The sequence below is a fragment of the Alligator mississippiensis genome, chromosome 15 (genome assembly GCF_030867095.1).
Source record: "Alligator mississippiensis isolate rAllMis1 chromosome 15, rAllMis1, whole genome shotgun sequence".
Classification (NCBI taxonomy): Eukaryota; Metazoa; Chordata; order Crocodylia; family Alligatoridae; genus Alligator; species Alligator mississippiensis.
In genome coordinates, this window is record NC_081838.1 from 7260410 (window position 1) to 7286855 (window position 26446).

General features: G+C 66.9%; 3 protein-coding genes across 3 annotated transcripts; 2 read left to right on the forward strand and 1 right to left on the reverse strand.

Moving 5' to 3' along the window:
• Positions 1–704: 704 nt before the first annotated feature.
• On the forward strand, positions 705–2886 carry LOC132245864 (serine hydroxymethyltransferase, mitochondrial-like). The gene is made up of 4 exons (XM_059719050.1): positions 705–883; positions 1956–2154; positions 2314–2393; positions 2636–2886. Exons 1-4 carry the CDS (start codon positions 705–707, stop codon positions 2877–2879), a joined length of 702 nt encoding a protein of 233 aa, XP_059575033.1. The 3' UTR covers positions 2880–2886.
• A 188-nt stretch (positions 2887–3074) lies between these two features.
• Positions 3075–5693, forward strand: LOC102559094 (serine hydroxymethyltransferase, mitochondrial). Its single transcript, XM_019485710.2, has 8 exons — positions 3075–3186; positions 3285–3407; positions 3621–3760; positions 3856–4021; positions 4129–4228; positions 4313–4468; positions 4949–5056; positions 5389–5693. The coding sequence occupies exons 1-8, from the start codon at positions 3121–3123 to the stop codon at positions 5514–5516; spliced, it is 987 nt and encodes a 328-aa protein (XP_019341255.2). The 5' UTR covers positions 3075–3120; the 3' UTR covers positions 5517–5693.
• Positions 5694–6988: 1295 nt separating this feature from the next.
• Positions 6989–14465, reverse strand: NDUFA4L2 (NDUFA4 mitochondrial complex associated like 2). Its single transcript, XM_059719347.1, has 4 exons — positions 14337–14465; positions 10009–10097; positions 7536–7596; positions 6989–7185 (listed from the first exon to the last, which is right to left on the reverse strand). Exons 1-4 carry the CDS (start codon positions 14403–14405, stop codon positions 7129–7131), a joined length of 276 nt encoding a protein of 91 aa, XP_059575330.1. The 5' UTR covers positions 14406–14465; the 3' UTR covers positions 6989–7128.
• Between the last annotated feature and the right edge of the window lie 11981 nt (positions 14466–26446).

A 26446-nucleotide genomic window follows, 5' to 3' on the forward strand; every position in this document is an offset into this window, starting at 1 on the left:
GCTGGGGGGGAATGGGTCAGAGCTGGGGGGTGGGAGCCAGGTGGCCTGGGGCCTGTGGCAGTCTGGGGAGGTCAGCGGGGTAGATGGGGGGCAGGGGCCCGGATGCCTGGGTTCGTCCCAGGTCCGGGAAGGGAGCAGAGTCCAGGGGGTTAGGGCAGAGCAGGGGGTAGCCGGGAGCCCGGATGCCTTAGTTCTCCCGCAGCTCGGGCAGGGGAGTGGGGGGCTCAGTGGGTGCCAGCCGCCTGGGGGGGCAGGGCCAGCTCAGCACGGGGAGGCCACGAGCGGCATCGGGACCCCCGGACCCTGGGACAGGTGGCAAAGGACGGGCACAAGCAACCGACCTCCTGGGCACCCCCCCGCATTGTGCGTGCATGCACACACATGGGCACACGAGCATCCCTGCATGCACTCATGTGTGCACACCAACATGCCTGCACACATGTGCGCACACCAGCATCCCTATAGGCACACATGCGTGCACACCATCACACACATGTGCACCAGCATCCCTACATACACCCGTGTGTAGACCAACATGCCCGCACACGTGTGCACACCAGCATCGCTACATGCACCCATGTGTGCATACCATGCCCACACACGTGTGCACACCAGCATCCCTGCAGGCATACACGCGTGCACACGAACACAGACGCCCGCCCCGCCCCCCGTGCACACGCAAGCGCCCCCGCCCCCCGTGCGTTATGCAAACCAGCTCATTTGCATGCCAGGGCCACGCGGCCGGACTACGGCTCCCGGCATGCCCCGCGCGGGACCGGAAGCAGCTGGCGGGGGCGGGGGCAGGGGCACGTGCGTCCCCCCGGATCCCCGCTCCCTCCGGCCCTGCACCATGGCGGTGCCCCGCGCGCTGCGCCTGGCGGGGGTGAGTGCGGGAGGGCCCCGGGGGCAGTTGCAGGGGGCGTCTCTCTGCATCTGCCCAGGGGAGCATTTATGGAGGGGGCAATTGCAGCAGCTTCTCTCTGCATCTGCCCCGCGGGGAGGGGGGGGCAATCGCAGCAGCTTCTTTCTGCATCTGCCCCGGGGTGGGCAATTGCAGGGGGCTTCTCTCTGCGCCTGCCCAGAGAGGGGCAGTTGCAAGCCCCATCACTGGCAAACTCCAAGGAAGTTGCATCAAGTTGGGAGGGGCAGGGGGGGTCTGTCCGTGCCTCCCCCATTGCCCCCCCCCTTGCTTGTCCCACTCTGCCCCCGCACCTGTTTACCCCTCCAGGGGCAACCGTCAGCCCTGGCCCAAAGTCCCCTTGGCCCCACGCCTGCTGCCAGGGGTGGCCAACACGGCCGATAAACCCCCTGCTATGCGCCCCCCCCCCGGCCCTGCCCCCCTCCGCCCCCCAACCTTTGACCCCAGGGTCCTGCCTGCCTGGCACCCCCGGTCCGGGCACGGCGCCCACAGCACTGCTTAGCCCTGCTTGGCCCCATTATGGGCTTATGATGCAACCAGGCCGGGCCGCTTGCATCACCCGGGTCCGGTCCTGGGATCGGCCCCCACCCCCTGGTCGCATCCTGTGCTGGGGGGTGGGGGCCGGATCCCAGCAGCACCATGGGTGGGTACCAGGCAGGATCGGGGTCTCCGGAGGTCACGGGGAGGCTTCCCGCACTTTGCGCACACTTGTGCGACTGGGGAAGGGGGACAGAGCACCACGTACCTGCACCCCACCCCGGCACACGGACATGCACTCCCTCCCTCACCTTCGCGTGTGCGCGGGCATGCACTGCACGCTCCCCTACGCCTTGTGTGTGCGCATGGGTATGCCCCCCCAGCCCCTCAGTCTTGTAACACGCAGTTTCGTGGCTGGGCACGTGTGAACATGTGTGCGCACATGCATGTCATCAGCCCATGGGGGCAGCCTGGATGCCTGGGTTCTCTTTGCCCCCGTGCAGAGGTGCTGGGGGGTGGGGGGTTTGGCACCGTGATTGACCTCCCCCACCCCCGACAGCCCCTGGGGCGATGGTGGCCCGGCAGCAGGCCCCGGGCGGCGGGCCCAGCACGGTGCGGCAGCGGCTGCGGCTGGGTCTGGGGAGGTGCCTGGCTGGACGGGGCAGGAGAGCCTGGCGCAGAGCGACCCCGAGGTCTGGGACCTGTTGCGCCAAGAGAAAGACCGGCAGTGCCGTGGACTGGAGCTCATCGCCTCCGAGGTGCCGCTGGGGGATGCGGGGGGTCCAGGCAGGGCTGAGTGTCTGGGGGAGGGTGGGGGTGGTCCCAGGGTCCTGGAGAGGTGGAGGTCTGGGGGGTATCGGGGTGGGCTGGGAGGAGCTCTGCCCCACCGCCTGACCGTGTCTCTTGGGCCCCACCAGAACTTCTGCAGCCGCGCGGCGCTGGAGGCGCTGGGCTCCTGCCTCAACAACAAGTACTCGGAGGGCTACCCCGGGCAGAGGTAAGCTCCGGCAGGGTACGGGGTGGGTACGGGGGGAAAGGGGTCTGCATTGAGGAGGGCGGTGGGCCCTAGGGAGGGGCCACAAGGGCCCCGATTCCCGCCAGCTGCAGCCAGGCCAGAGCAGGAGAATCCCCCTTGCCCCCAGGGGTCCTGGCTGGGACACAGGAGTTCAGGGGCTCCAGGAGGGGCTCTGGGGTGTGTGCCTGGCCAGCTCCTGACCTCCCTCCTCCCCCCACCCCCAGGTACTACGGGGGGGCAGAAGTTGTGGACCGTGTGGAGCGGCTGTGCGCGCAGCGGGCGCTGGACGCCTTTGACCTGGACCCGGCATGCTGGGGTGTCAACGTGCAGCCGTACTCGGGCTCCCCAGCCAACCTGGCCGCCTACACTGCCGTGCTGCACCCCCATGACCGCCTCATGGGGCTTGACCTGCCCGACGGTGGCCAGTGCGTGCAGGAGGGGCTGGGGGGGCAGGAGGGCAGGGGCTGAGGGTGTAACTGGGTTGCCCAGGGGGTGCCTGGCTGAGGCTGGGGGTGTTCATGGCCTTGGGGTGGGGGGGTTAAGGGGACAGCTGGACCTGGGAGCTCGGTTTGTGGGGTCCCTGGGGAGGAGAGGGATCGGGGTGCCTGGGCTGGCTGGGAGTCCCCTGGATTGACGGGTGCTGGCACCATCCGGCCTGACGCCACATCCGTGTGCCCGCCTGCACCCACCAGCCTGACCCCACGGCTACATGACAGACACTAAGCGCATCTCGGCCACCTCCATCTTCTTCGAGTCCATGCCCTATAAGCTCAACGTGAGTGTTTGCGGGGAAGGAGAGCTCACACACGTGTGCTCTGAGTGTGCTGGGGCCTGCTCACAGTGGCTGTCTCTGTCTGTCCGTCCCCCCTGCAGCCGGCCACAGGGCTCATTGACTATGAGCAGCTGGAGGCCACGGCCCGGCTCTTCCGCCCACGGCTCATCATCGCCGGCACCAGTGCCTATGCCCGCCTTATTGACTATGCCCGCATCAAAAAGGTACGGGGGCTGGATCCCTGCCCGGGCTGAGAGGGGCACTGGATGGGGCAGGTTGGCATAGGCTGGACTTACGCTGGCCAGACTCATGTGGTGTTGCCTGGCCTAGTGGTGCCCTCCCTAGCCCAGAGGAGGTGGGAAGGGAGGGCACAGCGGCAGTGGGGGCGGCTCCTGGTGTGCCCCCCTGCATGGCTCACACCTGCCACCTGCACACAGGTGTGCGAGGAGGTGAAGGCCTATCTGCTGGCTGACATGGCCCACATTAGCGGGCTCGTGGCCGCCCGTGTGGTCCCGTCGCCCTTCGAGCATGCAGACCTGGTCACCAGCACCACCCACAAGACCCTGCGAGGGGCCAGGTGAGACTCCCCTCCGGGGCACAAGTGGAGGAAGGGGCACTGGGGGACGGGGACAGGGCCTGCCACTCGCCCCCCTCCGTGCTGCCCTTCCCCAGGTCTGGGCTTATCTTCTACCGCAAGGGCGTGCGGTCGGTGGACCCCAAGTCCGGCCGGGAGACGCTGTACGATCTCGAGGAGCGCGTCAACTTCTCTGTGTTCCCCTCGCTGCAGGGGGGACCCCACAACCACGCCATCGCCGCTGTGGCCGTGGCCCTGCAGCAGGTACCTTAAGGGGGAGATGGTAGGGGAGGGGGCCTGGGGCGGGTGATCCCAGGCCTGTACTAATCAACGACACCACCCCCACCCCCCCCCACCCCTGTGTCCCTCAGACCAGGACATCTGCCTTCCGGGAGTATAGCCAGCAGGTGTTAAAGAACGCCAAAGCCATGGCCGAGGCCCTTCTGAAGAGGGGGTACACCCTCGTCTCAGGTGAGGGGCGGGGCTGCGGGTTGGGAGTGCGGGGCACCGGGGACATGGGCAGGTGACCCATCCTGCTCCCCCCCTCCCCCACAGGCGGCACTGACAACCACCTCGTGCTCGTGGACCTGCGGCCCAAGGGCATTGACGGGGCTCGGGCCGAGCGGGTGCTGGAGCTGGTGTCCATCACGGCCAACAAGAACACATGTCCTGGCGACCGCAGTGCCCTCACGCCCGGCGGGCTGCGCCTTGGTGAGGGGGCAGTGCATGTGCTTCTGTGCCTGCATGTGAACTTGCATGTGCATGTGTGTTAGTGTGTGCGTCTGTGGTAGCATATGTCTGTGTGTGTGTACAGATGTGTGTCTGTGTGTGGGTGTATTCCTGTATGTGCATGTGTATACAGGCATGTGTGCGTCCGTGTGTACACGTGTATACTTATATATGTGCACGCGCTTGTGTATATACTGGTGTGTGTTTGTGTGCTGACGTATGCCTGTATACATGTATATATCTGTATGTACTGGTGTACACGTGTGTGTGTGTGACAGCCCATGGAGCCTGCAGCACCTTCAGCACCCCCAAGCTAGCCCCTGCACCCCTTCCCTTCTGGGGGGGCGGAAGGGGTTGGTCCACTGGTGCTTCCAGCTGTGGAGGGGGGACGGGAGGGGCTGAGCCCCAAAGCCTCCTGTTCCCCCACCTGAGGGCTGAGCCCTCCTAATGCCCCCCCCCCAGGGGCCCCTGCGCTGACCTCCCGACGCTTCTGCGAGGGTGACTTCGAGCAGGTCGTCGCCTTCCTGGATGAGGGCATCGGCATTGCCCTGGATGCCAAGAAGCAGACCAGTGAGTGGGGAGGCCAGGGGCTGCCCCCCGTGGCAGCAGGACCCAGCGCCCTGGTCCTGCAGGGACAGGCTGGATCCCTCCCTCCTGCCTGGGGAGAGTCCTGGGCCTGGGTGGGTGCAGGGGTCCAGCCCTTGCCCCCTCCAGAGTGTGTGGGGGGAGGGCAGCGGGCTCCGTGGCAGGGACTCTGTTGGGGCTGGGGTCCCAGATGCCTGGGCTCTCAGACGCCTGGGCTCTCTGCCTCGTGCTCCATGCTGCTCCCGCCGCATTGCAGGGGGTGGGGAGCTGGCTAGGACCCCACCAGCCTCCCTCTGACTCCCCCCCCCTCCCCACAGAGAAGCTCCAGGAGTTCAAGTCCTTCCTGCTGAGCGATGAGGGGACCCAGGCCCGCCTGGCCGAGCTGCGGCAACGCGTGGAGACGTTTGCCCGTGCCTTCCCCATGCCTGGCTTCACCGACCACTGATCTCCACCCCCTTGGGACTCCCACCCAAGCAGGGGCTGTAGCACATGAGGAGAGACCCCCGCACCCTACCACCACCCCTCCTTTCCAGGGGGACCTGGCCCTGGGCGATGCCCCCCTCCCACCTCTGGCCATGGGGGCAGGAGGGTGGTGACGTGTAACAAAGTTGTTCCATTCTCAGCCTGGCTTGTGTCCCTGTCTCGGTGCTGGGGGGTGGGGGTCACTTCCATGGGGTCAGAGCTGTCTTGGCCCGACCTCTGCGCCCTCTCCTGCCCTCCAACCTGCTGTCATTGGTGGGGGCCAGTCTGGGCAGGGTGCATATGGGGGGAGGGGTCCCTTGTATTCCCCAGCTGCAGGCCTAGGGCCCCCCCCAAGATACACAGCAGAGCTTTGCTACACAACTTCCACCCCCTGGCCCTTGTAGGGCACCCCAGAGCCAGGGGCTAAGTTGTGGGGGTTGGAGGGGCCCCGATCCTCGGCCCAACAGCAGCCCCATCTTGCTGGGGGGGCGGTCTACACCCTGGGGGCAGCACAGATTAGGATGCCTTGGGTGGGTGGTGCTAGGGTCCACCCTGGTGCGGGGGGGGTCCCCTTTGCCCAGTGATGGGGGGCGGGCCCCTGCTCTGGTCAGTGTATGGGTGGGGCCCCTCACTCCCCCCCACTTCCCTCTCTTTAGCAATGGGGAAACTGAGGCACAGGTTAGTTGGGGGGTCTCCCAAGCCCTGGGGGTGGTATGGGGCAGCAGCTGTGTACAACGGGGTTTCCGAGGGGGCGTCCTGCCCTCTGCCCCTCCCCACGCCAGCCACACGCACACACATGCACCCCTGCCCCTGGTCTTTGCCTACTCGGGTTCCTGGCTCTGCCTGGTCCTGGGCCAGTGGGGGGGTGGGCATGAAGGCTTTGTCCATGTGCCATGGCCGGTGCCCCAGCCCCCCCCCCCCCCAAAAAAAACCCAAAAAACAACCCATGGGCACAGCTCCCCACCCCCCATCCCCATCATGCCAGGAAAACGGTACAGCTGCGTGGCACAGCAGGCAGCTGCACATAGGCTGGTGGGGGCACAGGCCCAGCTGGGTGTGGTGGGTGGGGGTATGGGGGGGCCAGGCTGTCAGTGCTGGGTGGACTAGTACAGGCTAAAGGGAGTCCCCCCACCAGTACAGGCTACAGCATGGGAGGGGGGAGAGCACCCACTCATGTATCTGCATAGGAGCCCAACCCCCCCCCAGGATTCCCTAACCCCACCCTGCCCCATGACCCCCCCCAGCTCTAGCCCTCCCCCCACATCCTGCCTGCTCCCTGGGAAGGGGGGGCAGGGTCCCTGAGTCCAGCCCATCCCTCTTGCAGCCTGGGAGACAGGAAACGCGGCGCGGGGGGGTCGCGGGGTCAGGCCATGATGGGTGGAAACCACTGACCTGCGCCCCAGGGGCCGGGTCCCACGCGGGGGGGGTAGGGGGGGCACATCCATGTCCGCTCCGTAGCAATCAGACACAGCTCCCAGCATGGGGGGCTCTTTATTGTGGCACCGTGGGGGGGTCTTAGCTGCTGCTGTGGGGCTGGTTAGGATGCAGGGTGGGGGGGCTCCAGGTGCAAAGCGGGGGGGGGGCATCCCAGGTCCTCAGAAATCTGGCCGGTCCTTCTTCAGGCTCTTGTAGTCGGTGGAGACGGCAAAGAACTGGGTGGGGGAGAAGCCGGGGTCAGCATCAGTACGACCCCCCCCCCCCAGCCCTGCCCAGCACGGGAGGCTGCCCCCCAGCCCCCAGGCTGAGCCCCCCCCCCCCAGCCCCAACCACAGCTGGCTGCAGTCGGCGGGGGGGGGGGTGGGGAGAGGGTTGCAGCAGAAAATGCCCCCCCCCACGTAGTCTGCACCCCCTGGTGGGGGGGGTCTCCACCCCAGCCAGTGCCTTGGTGGTAAAGCCCCCTCCCCCCACAGACAGGCAGGGCCCTGTCTTGGGCCCTTATCAGTGCTGGTGTCTGGGGGCAGGGGGGATAACGCCCCCCCACAGCTTGACCCCCCCCCCTTACTTTGTACTGGTCGGTGGGACCCAGCTTATTCCAGGGCTCGGGGTTGTTCTTCCGGTCCCAGCTGCCGGGAAGCAATGGGGGGTGGGGTCAGAGCTGGGGAGGGGGACAGCCCTGCACACCCCCGCACCCCAAGTCCCGGTCCAGGCAAAAGCTCAGCCTGGGCCCATCACCATAGCGACCGCCTGCATCCCCTGTTGCCAAGGTTGCGGGGGGGGGGGGGGTGATGGAGCTGGTGTCTCTTGCCAGCTGTTTGCCCCCCCCCCCCTGCCCAGGCCCGGCCTGCCTGCCAAGCCAGGTAATTGCTTGCTGGAAATCAATGGCTTCCTTCCTCTTGGTTGTGCCCCCCCCCCCCCCAATCCAGCATGGGGGCGGGGGGCTGCCTTGGCCAGGCCTGCAGGCCACAAGCTGCCACATCTCGTTAGCCTCAGCCTCAGCGCGGGCGCTAATCACCTGGTCGATACAGAGCCCATGAGAGAAGGGCAGCAATTGCCCCCCCTGCTCCTGGTGCCCTGGGGATTGGAGCATCCCCCCCTTACCCTCCCCTCCACCCCCATGTGGCTGGGTGGGGTGGGGGGTTGCATCTCTTTGCACGTTGCACTGTTTGTGCTTTTGCACAAGTGCAGCTGGGGGCAGACGTGCAGGACGCTGCCACAGGTGCCGGGGGGGGGCGTGGTGCCAGGGATGTGGGGATGCTGGGGGGGGAGGCCAGGCTTGGCCCCAGTTGATCTCTGAGTCATTGGAAATGTGTCTGGCCAACACGGTGGAAAGCGGCTGGGAGCAGGCCCAGGCGGTGCCGGGGCGGGGCGCGACGTGCAGGCCACCCATCGGGCCTGGTACAGCTGCCCCCCGCCCCCAGCTGCCCCCCCCCAGCAGGGACACCCCCCCCATTCATCCCCCATCCCATGCACCCCCCTTTATCCCTCTCACTGTCTGGCTGCCCCCCCTTTTGGCCTGGCTTGGCTGCTGAAGCGGAGGCGAGGGGGGTGGGGGGGGGCGCTGAATCCTTGGGAAAGCAGGGCACAGACTGGGAGATACAAACCCTGCCTCAGTTTCCCCATCTGCCTGCCCTCTCCCTGTCCTCCCACCCCCCGTGAGCTGTGGTGAGGCCCTGGCCCCAGCTCATCGACCTACCCCCACCCCAGCCCAGGACACCCCCAGCCTCTGCTCCCCTTGTGTGCCCCGCTCCTTCCCTGCATCCAGCTATCCATCCATCCACTTATCTATTTATCCATCCATCCATCTGCCCCCCATCCCTCCCTCCCTCTCTCTCTCTCTCTCCCTCCATCCATCCCCGTCTCCCTTCTCCCTCTCTCGCTGTCTCCTCCCATCTCTTCCCCCCCCCCCAACGTAGGGTGCCACGTTTTGCAGGGAGCCCCTCACCCACCTCCTATGCAGCCCCCCCCCCCGGCCTGGTGCAACCCTCCCCAAAAGCACTTCCTGCCGGTGACATCATGCTGCACCCTAATGCCATGGGGAGTGTGCGCACATGAGTGGCACTGCCCCCCCCCCCCCCCCAGCCCTGGGCCACAGCTTCACACGCTCTCACAGAGACAGTTTTCCAGGGGGAGGAGACTGGGTGGGGGGGTCTCGGCCTGGCCTGGCCTGGCCCAGCTGCAGGGCCTGGGATTTGTCACCTGCAGACCCCCCCAGTCAAAGCCTGATGACCCCGACAGCTGGCAGGTGATGAGATCCAGCAGCCAGCACTGAGACAGCCGGCAGGGGCTGGGGTGGGGCAAGACAGCCCCATAGAGCACAGGGAACCCCATGCAGCCTCCAGCTATGCCCCCACCCTCGTCTCCATCCCTGCTTTCTCCATTCATCCATCCTCCTGCGCTTCCGCTCGCTCCCTTTCTGCATCCATCCATCCTGGTCCCCTGCCTCCATCCATCCTCACGCACCGACAACAAATCCATCTGCCCCCACCCCGCCGCCGCCGCCTTGCCCGCCCCATCCCTCAGCCAGCCAGCCAGCCCCCCCCCGCATGTATGGTGTTCCCCCCCCCATACCACAGCCTGGCCCGCGAACAATCGGTGCCTATGGACAGAGCTCCTGGACCAGGCCCTGCTTGGGGGGGTTTGGGAACCAGGCCGCAGCCCCCCCCACACAGGTCTCCCATCCAAGGGCTGAACATGCTCAGACCCTGCTTAGCACATGGAGGACACAGGCTCCATGCGTACCTGTGCCCCACCAGCTCCGGCTCTTGTGCCACACAGAGGACTGCCCCTGCTCCAGCAGCCTGAGCAGGAGGGGAAACTGAGGCCCAAGGCTCCCTCTCCCCGAGTGGGTCAGTGAGAGAGACATGAACAGGACCCAGGTATCCAGGGGCCTGGCCTGGCTGTATCACCCTGAGAAGAGGGGCAGGGGAGGCCTCTTTGCACACCCCCCACTGGTGCCCAGGTGTGCTTGGAGCTGTACAGACCCCTGACCAGAAGAGATGTCCTCGAAGGGGCTCGGCGCCCCCCCAGCCGCATACCTGACATCGGGGCTATAGAGTGCCAGGCGCAGCAGGTACAGCACCGCGCTGCCCATGCCCAGGCTGATGAAGCTGATGAGCGGGATCAGCTGGAGGGAGAGGGAGAGGGAAGAGAGATGAAAAATCCCCAAATAAAATGAATATTTATCAGGGCGGCTGGAGAGTGAAGGCAGCGCTGACACACCGGGAGATTTACAGGGGGAATATGGCAGCGCGGGCCTGTCGCCGGCGCCGTACACACTGTAGCTGTCAGCTTGAGTGACTGAATTAAAAGAGGGGTAGAAAAATAGGCCCCGTGCGGGAGAGGAAATGAGCTGGGAATGAGAAATCGCTGCCCCTGGCTCCCCCCGCCCCCTGGCCCCGCTGGGAACGGCTGGAGGATGAGCCAGGGGGGGCTGCAAGGGCAGCTCGTTAGAGCCGCGGAAGGAGGGGGCCTGGGGGGGCAGCGGAGCCCATGTGCCATCCAAGGGGGCCTGCATGCCATCCATCTGGCCTCATGGCGGTCCACCCAGCCCCACAGCCATCTACCTGGTCCTATGTCTGTCACCCGACCCGGTCCTACACCCAGCCACTTGGCCCCACGTCCATCCATCTGGCCCCACGTCCGTCCACCAGGCTTCACATCCATCCCCCTGGCCCCATGTCCACCCATCCAGTCTTATGTCCTTCCACTCAGCCCCACATCCATCTCTCTGGCCTCACATCCATCCACCCGGCCCCAGGGCCATCCACCTGGCCGTCCAGCTGGATATACATCCATCTACCCAGACCCACATCTATCCACTCAGCCAGCTAGCCATCCTGCTCACTCGATATCCCCCACCCTAGCCCCCAGCTGCCCCTCTCCCGTAGCACTGCCCCGGGCTGTTCAGGGCTCAGGCTCTAGGGACCCGGACTGAGCGCTGGACTGGAGAGTGCAGCAGTTTGGAGTTAATTGGGGCAGGCTGGGATGGACTGGGGCATAATGGGCCAGAGTGGGCCTGCCAGTGCTCCGTCCATCCCCAGCCCAGCCCCACGGCAGTTGCTGGAGCTGCCACCCCTGCCCCCCGCCAGCCCTGCTGCAGCTCAGCTCCCCCCCACTCCCGGCGTGCGGCTGCCTCCCCCCATGTTCGCGCCAGCTCCCCAGTGCCCCGGGGTGCACGGCCTCAATCGGCGCGAGCCGTAGCTGCTTGACCCCGGGCAGATTGCGGTGCCCGCGCTGGAGCCTCTCACAGCCCTGCACCCCCCCAGGGGCCCTGCCAGCCACGCTCTCCATCAGCCCCATTAGCAGCTGCCGCAGCAAAGAAAACATGGGGAGGGGAGAAGGGGGGGCTGGGAGCTGCTTCATGCAATCAGCCATTCCTCAGCCCCCGCCGCACCCCAGAGGCCCCTGCCTGGGTCCTACACCTGATCCCCCCCTCCAGCCAAGACTCCCCAAGCTTCATGCTGCCAGCTCCATGCCAGGTTGGGCTGGGCCCCAGCAATGGGGTGAGGGGGGACGTGGGGGAGGGCTGTGTCTCTCCCCACCCCCAGGGCTGCTGCACACAAGCCATGGTACCCCCCTTCCACCCCGACCCCCATCCCAGGACTCCAGGAGCTGGGGCTTGAAGGGCCTAGCCTGGATGGATCCCAAACACACACCAGGGGAGTAGTGGGTTGGGGGCCCGGATACCTGGGTTCTGTGGCTGGCTCGGGGAGAGGAGTGGAGTTGAGTGGTTAGAGCTGGGGGGGCGGCGTTGTGGCTATGGCAGGAGCAGGGGGTTGCCCTCCCCCCACTCTAGCCTCTGGAGAGCCCAGGCGTCCAGGCTCCCAGTCCCACTGCCGTTGGAAGCTCCTTCCACTGGGAATGAACCCAATTGTCGCACTCCCTCCCCCCCCACCTCTAACCACTCCGCCCCACTCCCCCCCCACCAGCCAGCCACAGAGCCCAGGCATCCGGGCTGCCCATGGGCCAGCCCCTGCTTTCCAGCCAGGCCCTGGCCCCGCGCCTGCTTACGTGACTCTCCCGGCGTGGAGCTCCCCACGCCCAAGCTGCAGGCTGCCAGCCCCCTGCCCAGGCCAAACCAAGCCAGGCCAGGCCAGGCCAGGCCAGGCTGGGCCCTGTTGCCCGCCTGCGGGGCCAGGGAGTGGAGGGGAGGGGGGACCAGTGTGCACGGCAGCCACCGGCATTTATAATTCATCAGGGTTTATTCATATTTGTAAACAAAATCCAGGGCATGAATTTTTTATGGCCTTGGAAGGTGCCGGGTGGGAGATAAAGGGGGGGGGGGGGTCTCACCTTGCGGCTCCCAGGGGATGGTAGGGGGAGGCAAAGGGGGACTTGGGAAAGCCGGGGGGGGATGTCCTGGGAGCTGGGAGGGGGGCGGCAGGACCCCCATAGGCCTTGTGCTCCCCCAGGGAGCAAGCACCTTGGCAGCAGGAGTTGCAGCAAGGTAAATAGCAGGCGGCGACGGCTGCAAGGAACAGCCAAGGTGAGGACTGAAATGCAGAGCATGAAATATGTATGAGGCAGTCCCGCGCCGCAGAGCCGGCCGGCGCACACACGGGGGGCGGGGGGCTGCGTGCAGCACGTGTGTGTGGGGGCAGCTGGGGGATACCTGTGGAAAAGTGTGTGTGTGTGCATGTGTGTGTGCGTGCGCACACATTGCATGCATGGGTGTGTGTCATCATGTGGGTGTGCATTGTGTGTATGCATGAAAGTGTGTGTGTGCATGCATCAAGTGTGTGCATGCATGGCTCCCTATGTACATGTGCATTGTGTGCAGGGAGGAAAGCGTGTGTCTGTGTGCATGCATTGAGTGTCTGTGGGCATGTCTGTTTTTATGTGTGTGCATTGTATGTAGGCAGGAAGGCATATGTGTGTGTGTGTGTGTTCATGCATCAAGTATATGTGTTCATGTATCGTGTGTGTGTGTGGGCACATCTGAGTATGTATGTGCGCACATCGTGTAGGCAGGAAAGCATGTGTGTGTGTGTGTGTGTGCATCGAGTGTATGCAGGCATGTCTGAGTATGTGTGTGTGCATCGTGTATAGGCAGGAAAGCACGTGTGTACACATTGAAAGTGGGCATTCATGTATGTGTGCATGCATTGAATGTGTGTGTATGTGTATGTCTGCGTATGTGAGCATGCATCATATGTAGGCAGGAAAATGCAAGTGTGCACGCATCAAACATGTGCATGCATGTCTGTGTACTTAAATCATGTGTGTATGAAAGCACCTGTGCATATGTCTGTGCCTATGTGTGCACCATGTGTAGGCATGAACGTATGTGTGTGTACTTGCATCACAGGTGTGGGTGTGAAAGGACATGTGTGTGCACTTTATGCAAGTGTATGCACGTGCATTGTGTATGCATTAAAGTGCATATGTGCATGCAAATATGTGCATGCATCACACATGCAAATGTGTGTATGCATCATGTATGCATATGGAGGAACATGTGCATGCATGCATGTGCATCATGGGGGTTGTGTATGTATGTACACATGTGTGTGCGTGTCATATGTGACACTATGAAAGTGCCATGTGTGCGTGCACACTTTGCATGTTTGCAATGCGTGCGTGTGCATGTGCATGGCTGTGTGTGTGCGCGCGCAGGGGGGCTGACAGCAGCAGCAGAGGCTTGGGCAGAGGGCAGGGGACCCTCCCCCTCCCCAGTTGCTGGAGGCAGTGGGATGGAGCTGGAGGCAGGGGGGTATGGACAGGGCTGGGGAGCAGGGGGTGGGGGGAGTGGCAGGAGGGGCAGGGAGGAAGGGGGGGCAGAGGCAGGGCAAGGACGCTGGGCAGGCCAGGGCAGGGAATGGGGGGGCGGCGGCCGGGGCCGGGCGAGGCCTCACTGGAAGGGCAGGGGGTGGGGGCCTGAGGGGCGCGCACACCCTACGGGGCGCGGAAGGCGCATTCACTCCGGGGTAGGGAATAAGGTGGGGATCCGGAGTCACTTTGGGTGCAGGTAGCAGCAGGGGATATGGCATCAGGAGTCACTCCAGGTGTATGTATAGGGCGGGGGTGTGACACGGGGGTCTGGTCTCACTCCCGAGTACAGGGAGTGGAGAGGGATGGAGAATCCGGCGTCATTCCGGGTGCGGGGGCACGGGGCTCCGGACTCACACCGGGTGCAGGAGGATGGGGGGGATGCAGAGAGGGGAGGGGTGCGGGTCCGGGCTCACTCCGGGTGCAGGTAGCGGCAGGAGATGGAGGAACCGGAGTCACTCCGGGTGCGGGGGGGCGATGTCGCGGGGGTCCGGACTCACTCCCGGGTCCGGGGAGTGGGGCGGGTGGGGCGGGGGGGTGGGGGGGGACCCAGCGTCACTCCGGGTGCGGTGGGGACACGGGGATCCGGACTCACTCCCGGGTGCCGCTTGAGATGCCGGGAGAAGATGACCCAGGCCCGGGACCGGGCGCCGCCGCCCTCCATGCTCAGGCTCCGGCTCCGCTCCGCTCCGCGCCGCAGGTCCGAGTCCGGGGCCCAGGCGGGGCGGGGCGGGGCGGGGCGGGGCAGGGCAGGGCGGGTCGGGCCGGGGGCGGCGGCTGCTCCCGCCCCTCCCCCGGGCGGGGCCGGGGGCTCCCCCGGCTGTCCCGGGCCGGCCCGTCTGTCCCCGCGGCCGCGGGCGGGGCGGGGCGGGGGCTCCTGGCTTCCCTCCCCATCCACCCCCCTCGTTGGGCGGGCGGGGGGGGGTCCCGCCAGGACCTCGGGACTCCTGGGTACCACGTCCCCCACGCTGCCCCTGCGGGGCAACCCAGCCTCGCCGGGCCTCAGTTTCCCCCTCTGTAAAATGGGCACAAGCCCTGGCTTTTTCGTCACCCCCTTGGCAGGAGCGATGGCAGTGACTCCCCACCTGCCTCTCCCCCCGCGATGATAAATGACGTCGCCCGCGATTTGCATATGCAAATTTCCCCGGCAGAAACAGCTGCCGCGGCGCATCTGGGAACCAGCCATTTGTCCCCATTAGCGCAGCCCCCCCCGCCCCCCCTAATGAGCGCGCTAATTGTGTTCGCGCCGCGCGGGGCCAGACCTGGGGCGGGAGCGGCGGCCCCGCACGGCCCGGGACATAGGCACACACACCGGACCCCGCTCCACCCCCGCACACCGCTGCGGTCCCCGCGGCCCCCCCTGCCCCGCAGCTCCGGGCTGCACGCACCGCTGTTACACACACAGCCCCGCTGCGCGCGCGCGCGCACACACACACACACACACACACCTCTGCTACACAGCACACAGCCGTTACACGCACACGCGCAGCCCCCGCGCCCGGGGACGAAGCGGCGGCGGCGGCTCCGTGCCCGGCCCCGCGCGGGGCTCGTTACAGCCGCGCACGGACGTGATCCGGACCCCCGCGGTCCCCGGGGCCGGAGGCGGAGCGGGAGACGCGTGTCCGGCCCCCCCGGGTGCGCGGACGGAGCCACAGACAAGGCGCTGTGCAGGGACGGACCCTCCCCCCCACCCCGCCGGGCCCGATCCTGGAACACGACGGGATCCTAAACCCCTTGGGCACCCGCGGTGGGGGGGGGGCGGTACTCCGGGGCCTCAAGGAGACCCCCACTCTTGGGGGGTGGGGGCAGCCTCCGTGTGCCTCGGTTTCCCTCCGTGTTCAATCACTCCCCACTCCCCTCCCGCCCTCCCCAACCCGCAGCGCGGGGCCGCGGAGGCGGCCCGGACCCGGCCTCGGTCCCTCCCTGCCTCAGTTTCCCCCGCCCCCCCACCGCGCACCCAGCTGCTCAGGGCGCTGAGGGGGAAACTGAGGCAGGGAAGGTCCGACCAGGGCCCTGGGCAGGGCTTGAAAGAGGAGCAAAAGCGCCCCCCACGAGCCGGGAGAGGACCCGGCGTCCGGCTCCGTGCAGCAGCCCGAGCTAACGAGGCAGCCTGATTGCGGGGGGGGGGGGGGAGCTCGCTCCGCCTCCCCAATTAGCGCCGCGATCCCGCAACCGCCGCTTCCTCGAAGGCAGAAGGCGGCAGAGCGAGGCCGACCCCCCTCTCCCGCGGTGCCCCGCACTCCCCACGGGCTGACGACTCCCCCTCCCCCGCGCGCCGTAAATCCCCCGGTCCAAATCCCGCAGCCAGACGAGAGCAAACAAGCAATAAACAACCCGCCCGTAATTAAACGGCGAATTAAGGGGACGTATTTCACTGTTCGCCGCCTTCCCCCGACGGGCGCGGGGGGAGATGCAGCCACCTCTGGGGGGGAGCAGGGCAGGGGCGGCCGCGGCCCACTGCCCCGGGGCCCGGCACTGAAATGCACCCGGGGTTGCATGGGGGACTTCCTTTCCCCCCCACATGCAGCCACCTCTGGGGTGGAGCCTGCCTCCCCGTGCCATGCGGGGGGGCTGCCGCAGCGGCCGGGCTGTCTCTGCGGGAGATGGAGCAGCGCCCGCATCTGCCTCCGGCTGCTGTTTTCCACTCGGGTGCAGCCCCCCCTCCCAGCTGCTGAGCTCGGCCGGGCCCCTGCTCCCCCCGCGGGCCTGGGGGGGCTGACATAGGGGGAGACCCCCAGTGCAGCTGAGCAGAATGGGGCTCTGGCACCCTGGGGTGGGGGGGCAGCTCTGGGAAGCCCCCTGGACTCCTGGGTTGTCCCCCTAGCAGGATAGTGTTGGCTTGGGGTGGGGGGCAAAGGAAGGTGCCCCCCAACCCCCAAAAAAACCAAACCAAACCACCCAGCCAAGACCTGGGGCTTGGAGCCCCAGCCTTCAGGGGCCCCAGGGCTGGGGGTGATGAGGCAGGGGAGGCGGGGGACTTTCCAGGCTCGCAGGACGGGAAAAGCACCCCCTACACCAGCCCCATCTCTGAGGTCATGGCAGTGGCTTTAGTGATGCCATCGTATGTGTGCGCTGATGATGTCATTGTGGATGGCGCCGGCCAGCCTGCCCCCTCACACCTGAGTCCGGAGACTGTTGCTGTGGCTGTGATGTCACAGACACGATAGCGAGGTCACAGCACGCTGTGATGCCACCATCACGAGGGCAAGATCGCGGCCTGCCGTGTCACTGCTGCCTGGGATACCGCAGTCTGGATAGTGAGGTCACAGCATGCCATGATGTCACAGCCACGATGGCGGGGTCATAGCCCACACGCATACCTACTGCCTAGGATGTCACAAGCTGGGTGGCGAGGTCATGGCCCACTGTGATGTCACAGCTGCAATGGCAAGGTCACTGCCCATACCTGCCCACCCTGGTCATGCCCTGTCTATGCCAACATAACCCAGGGCCATGGCGCTCCTTGTGTGCCCACATTGCCAGACCCCCCGGGCCAGCAGCCAGGCCCCCAGGGGTCAGGGGTCAGAGGTCAGGGATTGGGAAGACCCTGCCCTGCCCTGCCCCCGCCCAGCTAATGCCTTTCTGAGCACGCGGCGAGGCCGCAGCCGCCCCATCCATCACGGCGTCGCGCCGGCATCGTTTGTAACTGGCACCTTCATTTAAAGGGCTATTATCAGCGTAATTCCCCCCATTAATCACTGGGGCGCCGCGTGGCAGGGGCTGGGAGCCGGCCCCGCCTCATGCACCCCCACCCCCAGCCCCAGCCCCCGTCACCCTGAGCCCCCCAGCTCGGCCCAGACCTCAGCCAGCCCCCCTGGGCTGAGCCAAGCCAGGCTGGGCCCCCCGTTCTCCACCCAGGGCTGACTGGAAGGCAAGGGCTGTGGGTTGGGAGTGAGGGGCACCGGCAGGGCTGGGGGAGCGGGGGCTATGGGTCGGGAGTGAGGGGCACTGGTGGTGCTGTGGGGGGGAGTGGACAGTGGGCTGTGGGTCGGGAGTGAGGGGCACGAGCAGAGCTGTGGGGCAGGGGGCTGCAGGTTGGGAGTGAGGGGCACCGGCAGAGCTGGGGGGGGGGGCTGCATTTCCCTGCTGCTCTCCATGACCCCAGCCCCCCCCCAACCGCCCACCGCCCACCGCCCTCCGCCGGAGAAGCCGCGGCGGCCCTGAGGCCTCGTTATCCATAATCGGGGGCTGCAGCGGCTGCTACAATTTAATCAACGTAACAGCATCGTCCTTCACCGCGGCACGGACGGGGGGGGGGGGACCTGCTGCGGCCACGCGCACGCACACACACACACACACACGTGTGCACCCCAGGCAGCCATGCTCATGCCCCCTCCCTGCACAGTCACGTGCCCAGAGTAACACGTCTGTGTCTTAGAGCCGCACAGAGGCACAGCCTGTACAGTTGTGCACTCACACACAAGCCCCAGGCACACACACATGGGCAAATGCACACACCCACACACCTCCAGATACACACACAGGCCCCAGACACACATACATCTATGGACATGCAGTTGTCACACTCACACACACCCCTCCAGCAACATGCACAGGCCCAACACACACATGCACAGGCCCCGACACAGCAGCTACATGTGTGATCATGCACACACTCTGCAGGTGCACACAGGACACACACACATGCACCCATCTCATGTGCAGCTCTGCCTTGTTGCCCCTTCCTGGCAGCCCCCCCCAATCACAGTGCACAAGGAACCCAGGCATCCAAGCCCGCAGCCCCCTCTGTTCTAACCCACCAGGCCCCAACTCCTCTCCCAGACCCAGACATCTGGACTCCTGTTTGTCTAAATGACCAGGACATCCCCACCCCAGCTCACGCAGGTGCTCACGTGTGCCGAGCGCACTGTGTGTCCACGTGCACGGGGGGGGGGGGGGGTGCGGAGGTGTCAGTCCGTGCCCTCCTGTTAATTCAATTACCAGGGCAAATTCGTCATTAATAATTTGCGCTTGGGGAAATCGATGGAGGGCGGCGCACTAACAACGTGGCATCGATTGCCCCCCGCCGGGTTAATTGGAGCCGTCCCCAGCTGGCTGCTCCCACCGGCATGTGGGGACACGGGGTCGGCACCCACCCCATGCATGTGAAGCATATGTGTGTGAGCATGCTAGTAGAGGTGCCCACTCACGTGTACAAACTCGCCCCCGTGGAGAAGGAGACAAAGGCCCTTCCTGCCCCCTCCAGGCTCAGCCTGGAATGCCCCCCGCCCGGCCTAGAATTACCCCCCAGGTCTGGAATTACCACCCCCCCACCTGGAATTAGGCCCCTAGGCCCAGCCTGGTGGGTCGGAAAGGGCCGTGGTGCCCTCTGGTTGACAGCAGGGGTATAGGAAGGTGCTGGGAGAGCTGGGGGGCTGCAGCCAACTTGGCACCCCCTGAGCCCCAGCAGGTTCAGGACCAGGACATCCCCTCCCACCCCAGCCCAAGGGAGGATTTTTTTTGGGGCGGGACAACAGTGAAGGAAACCCAGGTGTCCAGCTGCAGCAGGAGCCCCCTAACTAAGCCACGCTCCCAGCTTAAACAGCCGGGGCTGCTGGAGACTGAGGACAGCCATTCTGCACCACTGGCCACCCCAGAACCAGCCGCATCTCAGCCCCCAGCAAAGCCCCCTGCCAGGCCTCACCTGAGCACCAGCCGCTTATGCCACCTCGGCTCCCCCCACAACCACCCGTCCCCCTCCCCAGGACGCATCCAGCAGGCGTGGGTGGTGCCTGGCCCCCGGGGTGTCCAGCCAGGCCCCCACAGCGCCCTTCGTGCGACCTTGGCCTGCCTGGGCAATTAGGTCCATTGTGGAGGTGCGGGCGCGGATGGGCCGCACTGACAGCGCCGCGGTATTTTTCCCTGGCAATTACAGGCAGCAAAGAGCCCGGTGCTTCCCCGGCGCTTAATTACTTATTTTGACAGACTTTATATGTCAGGAAACAAAGGCAGAGAGAAGGGAGACGCGGGGAGGGGGGCCCGGCTGAGGCCCGAAGGGAGGAAGAGGGGGGGAATTTCTCCCAGCAATTGCGTGTGTGGTTGTGCGAGCGTGTGGTTGTGCAGGCGGCACACAGGTGTGAGCCTGAAGCTGCATGTGCCTGTGTGCATGCATCGTGTGGGTGTGCGCAAGAGCATGTGAATGTCTGTGTTATGTGTGTATGTGCACAAGTGCATGTGTGTGTGCGTGCATGAGGGCATATGAGTGCATATGCATGAGAGCATGTATGCATGTCTGCATATGCGCACCACTGTGCACATGCATGAGGGCATATGGGTGCATGCCTGCATGTGTGCGTATGCATTATGTGTGTGCATGTCTGCATGTGTGTGCATGAGGGCACATGCGTGCATGTCTGTGTGTGTGCATGCATCCAGGCATATGTGAGCACGCGCCATGTGTGTATTTGCGAGTGCATGTGCATGCACATCTGTGCTTACGTACATGCATGTGCATGCACGTGTGCACACGTGAGAGCGTGGGTGTGTGGGCGCACGGCGGGGATGTGCGTGCCCATCTCCAGCCGCCCGCTGGAGCCGTCAGCAGGCAGGAATCGTCCGCGCCGGGGAATAAATAATAATAAACCCCCGGCGGCTCCTCGCTCCTCTCCCTGGAGAAGCAAAACCATCTCCCTCCCTCCTGCCGCAGCTCCTAGCTGTCGCCTGAGGGGCTCAGCCCTCAGTGCAGGCTGGGGTGGGGGGAGCCGAGACCCCCCAGCTCCATGCACCAATGAACCCCCTGCTCACCTGACTGGGGTGCTGGGGGGAGAAGGGCTGCTCGGAGCTGGGGTGGGGGACTCCAGCAGGGCCCCAGGGAGCTGGGGGGCTTTTAGTCCACTCTCTGCCACTGGTGCCCTGTAGGCCCCTTGTCATGACAGCCAGCCCCAAACCCCCACAGGAGCTGAAAGCCGAGGGGCTCCCTGCATCCATCGCTGCCCGAGTGGGGCCTGGCTGTGCTGGGGGCTCCCACCAAGAGGTTCTGGTGCCCCCACAGGCTCTCTGTCCTAGCTGGAGGCTCCTGGGCACCAGGTCACCCCCCCACAGCAGCACAGGCAGGGGCAAGACACATGGTCCCAGCCTTGCCTGTCACACGGGCTCGCAGGGCACCAGCTCTCGCACACTTGTGCCAGGGCACGTGGCCTGGAGTGAGCTTCTGGGCACTGGAGCCCCCCAGCGTGTAGTGCAAGAGGCCTTCTCGTGCGGCCCAGTATCTGTCCTTGCGCGAGGCCTCCTCATGCAGCACGAGGAGTAGTCTGAGCCGGGGGCGGGGGGTAGATGTCCCCTCAAAGCCGCCAGCTCCTGGCAGCAATTAGGAGCCAATTAGCCCCGTGGATGCAGATCCCAGCGCCGCGGCGCTTTGTGTTGCTGCCACAGTGTCCCGGCCAATTAGCTGCCACCTGAAAGGGGACACGAGCTGTGTGTGTCCCCCCCCCAGTGACAGCACCGCACCGCAGTGACAGCACCAGGATGTGCGATGTTTGCAGCTGCCCCTGCTGGCAGCACTGTGCACCACCCCTGCACGCGCGTGCGCACGCGCACACACACACACACACACACACACACACACACACACACACATAGCGGAGCCAGCTCTCCCAGCCCCGTAGCTGGGTGGGCTCAGGCAGAGGCAGATTGTAGCCCCCCGCCCCCCCCCCATGTAGGCCCTCCCCACCCCTCCAACAGACACAGGCTTGCCCTGCCTCCACCACAGGCCTGTCTCCCCCCACCCACACACAGGTCCAGAATGCCCCCCCCATACACCCACAAATCTGGGCCCCATGGGGTGGGTCTGGATTCACCCTGGACCCTGGTGGCTGGACCCTGCACTCCGCAGCCCCGCCCCATCCCCGTGTGCTGGTGACACCCATGCGGGGGGCACGGGACCCCCCCTCTTCGCTGCGCCTGTCCCCAGGCCCAGAGCCATGGGCTGGGCCCGGGTGCGCGTGCCCTGCTGTGCACCCCTCCGTGTATGCAAGAGCCCCCCTGACCCTGCACACCCACAGACCAGATTGGGGCTCACACGCCCCCTCTTGTCCCCCAGATCCGGGCCTGGAACTGCTGGCTGGGGGGGCAGAGGTCACAGGGTCACTGCTGCTTTGCGCTGCCAGACAGACAGACGCGGGGGCACAGACGGATGCGCCCCCCCCGCCTATCCCCCTGCCCCCCCAGCCTCATTTGACTTGCTAAGGGCCGTGCCCAGCTGTCGCGCCAGGCCCGGCTGTCACGCGCGTCCCCCAGGCGACGCGGGCACCTGTCATAGCCGTCAGCTCGTGGCAGGCGGGGGGGGGGGGGTCGTGTCACTGCGGCGCCTGCTCCCCCCCGCCACAGTGCCGGGGGGGGCTCCAGTCCCCGCTTGCTGTTGCAATGGAGGCCGGTGCAGAGCACAGGGCCTGAATCCAGCCTGTGCCTCAGTTTCCCCAGGACACCCCCCACCCCATTTAGGTTCTTAGTAAACTCCTACCTAAAAAATGCACCCAGAGATTCCCCCCACCCCAAACCAGCCCCCAGGGGAGACTGGTCCTGCAGCCTTGGCCTGCCCCAGAGAGACCACAGCCCCCCCCCCCGGGGCATGGGGTCAAGATTACAGCAGCCAGGGGTCACACTCCCTGCCGGGGTCCTTGGGGCTGGGATGGGGGGATTGAACCAGTGGTACCAGTGGTGTCCCTGAGTCCCCGGCTCTGGGGGGTGCCCAGGGTGGGGCGGGGGGCGCCCGGACCCCTGGCTTCTTTCCCCAGACACCCCCACCTCAAGGGGCACAGCCCCACCCCCGCTCATCTGTAACCCCCGGGTCCGCGCTGTCCTCCGCGACTCCCAGCAACCCCCGCTCCGACTGAGCTCGGCTCGGCTCGGGGATTATCTCCATCTGGCCGCACAGGTCACACCTGGCCCAGGTGAGGCCAGGCCCCTCCCTCTTAAAGGGCCACCGCCTCCCCCCCAGGACACACACGGAGCGTAGCCAGGCTTCTTGACAGGGGAGGTGGGAGGTGCACCCTTGCGCTACCGTAATTCATCTAATGCATCGCAGAAAGAACTCCCCTCCTGCCCCTGCCCCTGCCCCTGCCCCAGGCCGGGGAAACAGGTACCGGACGGGCGCGCGCTCCCCGCGCCGGCCCGGGACGGAACCCAGGGGTCCGAGCCTATGGCAGCTAGGACTCTCTGCCACCCCCCTATGCAAATCAGCGGTAATTAGGCTGCAAATACCCCACCAACCGAGACCGGGGCCGGGGCCATTGGCGAGCGCTGTCCAGGGTGCTGCAGCGGGGCGGGCGGGGGCTGGCACCAGGGTTCGTCTATCCGTCTGCCCCCGGGCGTAGCACCCCCTAGCCCTGCGGTGCCCCTCACTCCCGACCCCCCACCCCCGGTCTTCCAATCCCCCGCTCGCTGCAGGGGGGGGGGTCCCCACCGCGGGGGTCTTTATCTCCCGCGCGGCGCTTATCGGCGGCGGCAGCCTCGTCCCGGGGAATTTATGCAAAAAAACTCCCGCGGGGGCCGATAGCGTATGCAAATATATGCAAATGTCCACGCTTGCTGGGGCAGCCACCCCCCCCTCCCCCCCCGCTCAGGGAAAAGGACCCCCCTATCGGGGCAGCGTGGGCGAAGGGAGAGGATCGGGACCAGCCCCCCCGGGGCTGCGGCTGCAGAGAGGACCTGGGGGTGGTTGGCCTGGCGGGGGCTGGGCGGGGGGGGGGGGGCTGGGCCTCCCCCTCCCCCCGCGGCTTGTAGCTGTCACCGGCCCCGTCACAGCAAACAGCCCGAGGCAGCTCCTGCTCCCTCCCTCGTTAACAGCCCTAACGAGCCGCCTGGGCCCGGGCCCGGCTGGACCCGACTGGTCATTAGCGCGGCCCCGGGGCGGGAGGGAGCGACCCTGCAGCCCCCCCGGAGCCCCCGCACGGCCGGACCCCGGGGCCTTTCCTGGGGCGGGCTCCGCTCCGCCTTCCTCGGGCCGGGGGGAGCCCGGGAGTAGGGGGCTGCGGTCGGGATGAGGGGCACCTGTAGGGCTGTCGGGTCGGGAGTGGGGGGAACAGCCAGGGTTGGTTGGGGGGTGCGGGTCGGGAGTGAGGGGGTCGGGGGATGCGGGGAGGGACTGAGAGGCACCTGTAAGGTTGCGGGGGACTGCGAGTCGGGAGCGAGGGACATCGCAAGCTCCGGGGGTTGCAGGTCGGGCACCCTTAGGGTTGGGGGGGGTGAGGGGCACCACAAAGTCGGGGGAAGGGGGGTGCGGGTCGGGGGTGAGGGGCACCGACTGCTTCTGGCCTCCTCCCTTGAATCTAACAAAGACGGAGCAAGGCCTCGTGTCCCCCCAGCTCGGTAGGAGCAGCCCTGGGAGCCCCCTCCCCCTCCCCGGCCCCCGCGCCCCCCCGCCCCGCGCATCCCCAGGCGCACGGTGGAAATTAAATCCGGCCACAAGTGCGGGGCATATTTATTATCCCGCTGCTATTGATCTGTCAGGGAGAACCGCGAGCTGCTATCGCTGCTGATGTAGGGCAGGGCCGGGACGCGATTAGACTAATAGGCCCTTCATGGATTGAGATTTAAGTGCCGGGGGCTGGAATTTGTCTCCCCGCCCGGCGCGGCCCCCTCCGTGCCCGCGTCACGCTCGCCTGCCCCGCGCGGGGCTGCGGGTCGGGAGTGCGGGGCACCGGCGGCGCTGGGGGGCAGGGGGCTGCGGCTGCGGGTCGGGAGTGCGGGGCACCAGAGGGGCTAGGGAGCTGCAGGTCGGGAGTGGGGGGCACTGCGGGGGCGGGGGGCTGGGGGCAGGGAGTGGGGGACACTGCGGGGGCTGGGGGCCGGGAGTGGGGGGCACTGCGGGGGCTGGGGGCCGGGAGTGGGGGGCACTGCGGGGGCTGGGGAGGCGGGGGGCTGCGGACCGGGGGTGGGGGGCACTGCGGGGGCTGGGAGGGCGGGAGGCTGCGGGCTGGGGGTGAGGGGCACCGCAGGGCTGGGGCGGGGAGGCAGGGGGCTGCGGGTCGGGAGTGCGGGACACTGCGGGGGCGTGGGGGGGCAGGGGGCTGCGGGTCGGGAGTGCGGGGCACCAGGAGAGAGACTCCGGGGGCCGAGGGCAGCCATTGGATGAACGCCGTGAATATGCAAATTGCGTTTATGCTGATTTACGGGGGGGCGCTGGGGCCAGCCCTCCCCCCATGAGCCCCCCGCCCGCGCGCCCTCTCGCTCTGCCGGGCTGTGCCTCAGTTTCCCCAGCGGGGGCGGTGGGGGGGGCTCCCCCCGGTGATGGATGGCCCAATCAGCGCGCGGCCCGCGCCGGCCTTGACCTTTCCGGGGCCGCCGGGAGGAATCAGGAGCATTAATCTGCAGGTCGGGGCCGCTGACAGCCCCCTGGGGGGTGGGGCGGACTGCACGGGGGCCACCGGCCTGTCAATCATCCCCCAGCCCCGCCCCCAGGCTAGCTGGGGCGGGGGGGCAATGGGTTGGGGCTGATTCACTGCTCATGGGGGGCAGCCAGGGGTCTGTCTGCCCCCCACCCCCCGCAGAGTGGGAAGGAGGGCACCTGTTTGGCTGCCCTGCCCCAGGAGGCGGGAGGCAGCCAATCCGAGCGGGGTTTGCCCTGCCCCGCGGGTGGGGGGCAGCCGGGGGCTCGAGCCGGTGCCAACCCCCCTCCCCTCCCCTCCCCCCGGGGCCGCGTGTAATTTCCTATTAGCCGCGGATCAATCCAATTAGCGCCGCCAGTAATTGAGGCATCTGCCGCCCCCCCCCGCCGGGAGCTTCCAGATGCTGCTAATTAAGTCGTCCCCTTCGCCCCCCCCCCTCCACCCGCCCCGGCTCCGGGCCCAGGGGCAGCAGCCGGCACCGGCCGCCCCAGCTGCCCGGGGGGGCATGGGCTTGCGGGGTGCCGAGCCCCGGCCCCCCGCAAGGCTTCTGCCGGGGGGCTGGTTCTGGGGACCCCCGGGAAGGGAGGGGCGGCAGGCCGGTGTCAGCCCTGTGCAACCAGCCCTGTCCCCCCCCGCACGGTGTGCATGGGGGGCGGACTGCCCTTGCTGCCCCTCGGGGGCACTTTGGAGCCAGCCCACATCCAGCACTGGGGGGCAGGGGGCTGCGGGTCCAAAGTGAGGGGCACCAGACGCGGCCCCTCCGCAGTCAAGCCGTTTCCTCGGCAGAAGCAGGTGCGGGAGGGGCTGAAGCTGCAGGGATTATGGGGGCCCGGAGAACCCCACCCCCCGAGATGCTGGCGGACCCCATCCCCGGGCCCGCGAGGCGGGGGCTGGGCTGGAGCTGCGCTGCGCCCCCCGGGCCGCGCCGGCCCCGCCGTAATCAGGAGATATAAATGCATCAGCTCCGCGCGGCTGCGGCGCTCAGTGCGGCGGGACGTGCCCGGGGCCGAGCCGGATCGGGCCTCAGCGCGGGGGAGGGGGGGGCATCGGCTGCGACCCGGGAGCCTCCTGCCTGGGGGGTGGTAGTACCCCCGGTGCCCCGCACTCCCGGCCCGCACCAGGCCCCCCGGTGCCCTGCAGCCCCGCTCAGCAGAGTGCCCCTCGGGGCTGCCTGTGCTGGGGGGGGGCTTGCTGTTGCCTTTGAACCCCCGCAACCGTGCCGTGGGCCGGGGGGGCCCCGGGGCCTGGCAGTGCCGCCCTGACGCTAATTGCCCGAGACAAGGACGGGCCCCGCCGCCGCCACCTGCATCTCAAGCAGCCCCGCGCCCCCCCCGCTGCGGCCCCCGGGCCGGGGCGGGGGGGGCCGGGCCGGGCCCTGCGG

Coding starts and splice junctions, on each gene's coding strand:
- LOC132245864 (XM_059719050.1), top strand. CDS start 705: ATGCAAACCAGCTCATTTGCATGCCAGGGCCACGCGGCCGGACTACGG. Junction 2,155..2,313: donor TGGAGCTCATCGCCTCCGAG/GTGCCGCTGGGG, acceptor GGGCCCCACCAG/AACTTCTGCAGCCGCGCGGC. Junction 2,394..2,635: donor GAGGGCTACCCCGGGCAGAG/GTAAGCTCCGGC, acceptor CCCCACCCCCAG/GTACTACGGGGGGGCAGAAG.
- LOC102559094 (XM_019485710.2), top strand. CDS start 3,121: ATGACAGACACTAAGCGCATCTCGGCCACCTCCATCTTCTTCGAGTCC. Junction 4,022..4,128: donor TGGCCGTGGCCCTGCAGCAG/GTACCTTAAGGG, acceptor TGTGTCCCTCAG/ACCAGGACATCTGCCTTCCG. Junction 4,469..4,948: donor GCCCGGCGGGCTGCGCCTTG/GTGAGGGGGCAG, acceptor CCCCCCCCCCAG/GGGCCCCTGCGCTGACCTCC.
- NDUFA4L2 (XM_059719347.1), bottom strand. CDS start 14,405: ATGGAGGGCGGCGGCGCCCGGTCCCGGGCCTGGGTCATCTTCTCCCGG. Junction 10,098..14,336: donor ATCTCAAGCGGCACCCGGGA/GTGAGTCCGGAT, acceptor CTCTCCCTCCAG/CTGATCCCGCTCATCAGCTT. Junction 7,597..10,008: donor CTCTATAGCCCCGATGTCAG/GTATGCGGCTGG, acceptor GCTTCCCGGCAG/CTGGGACCGGAAGAACAACC.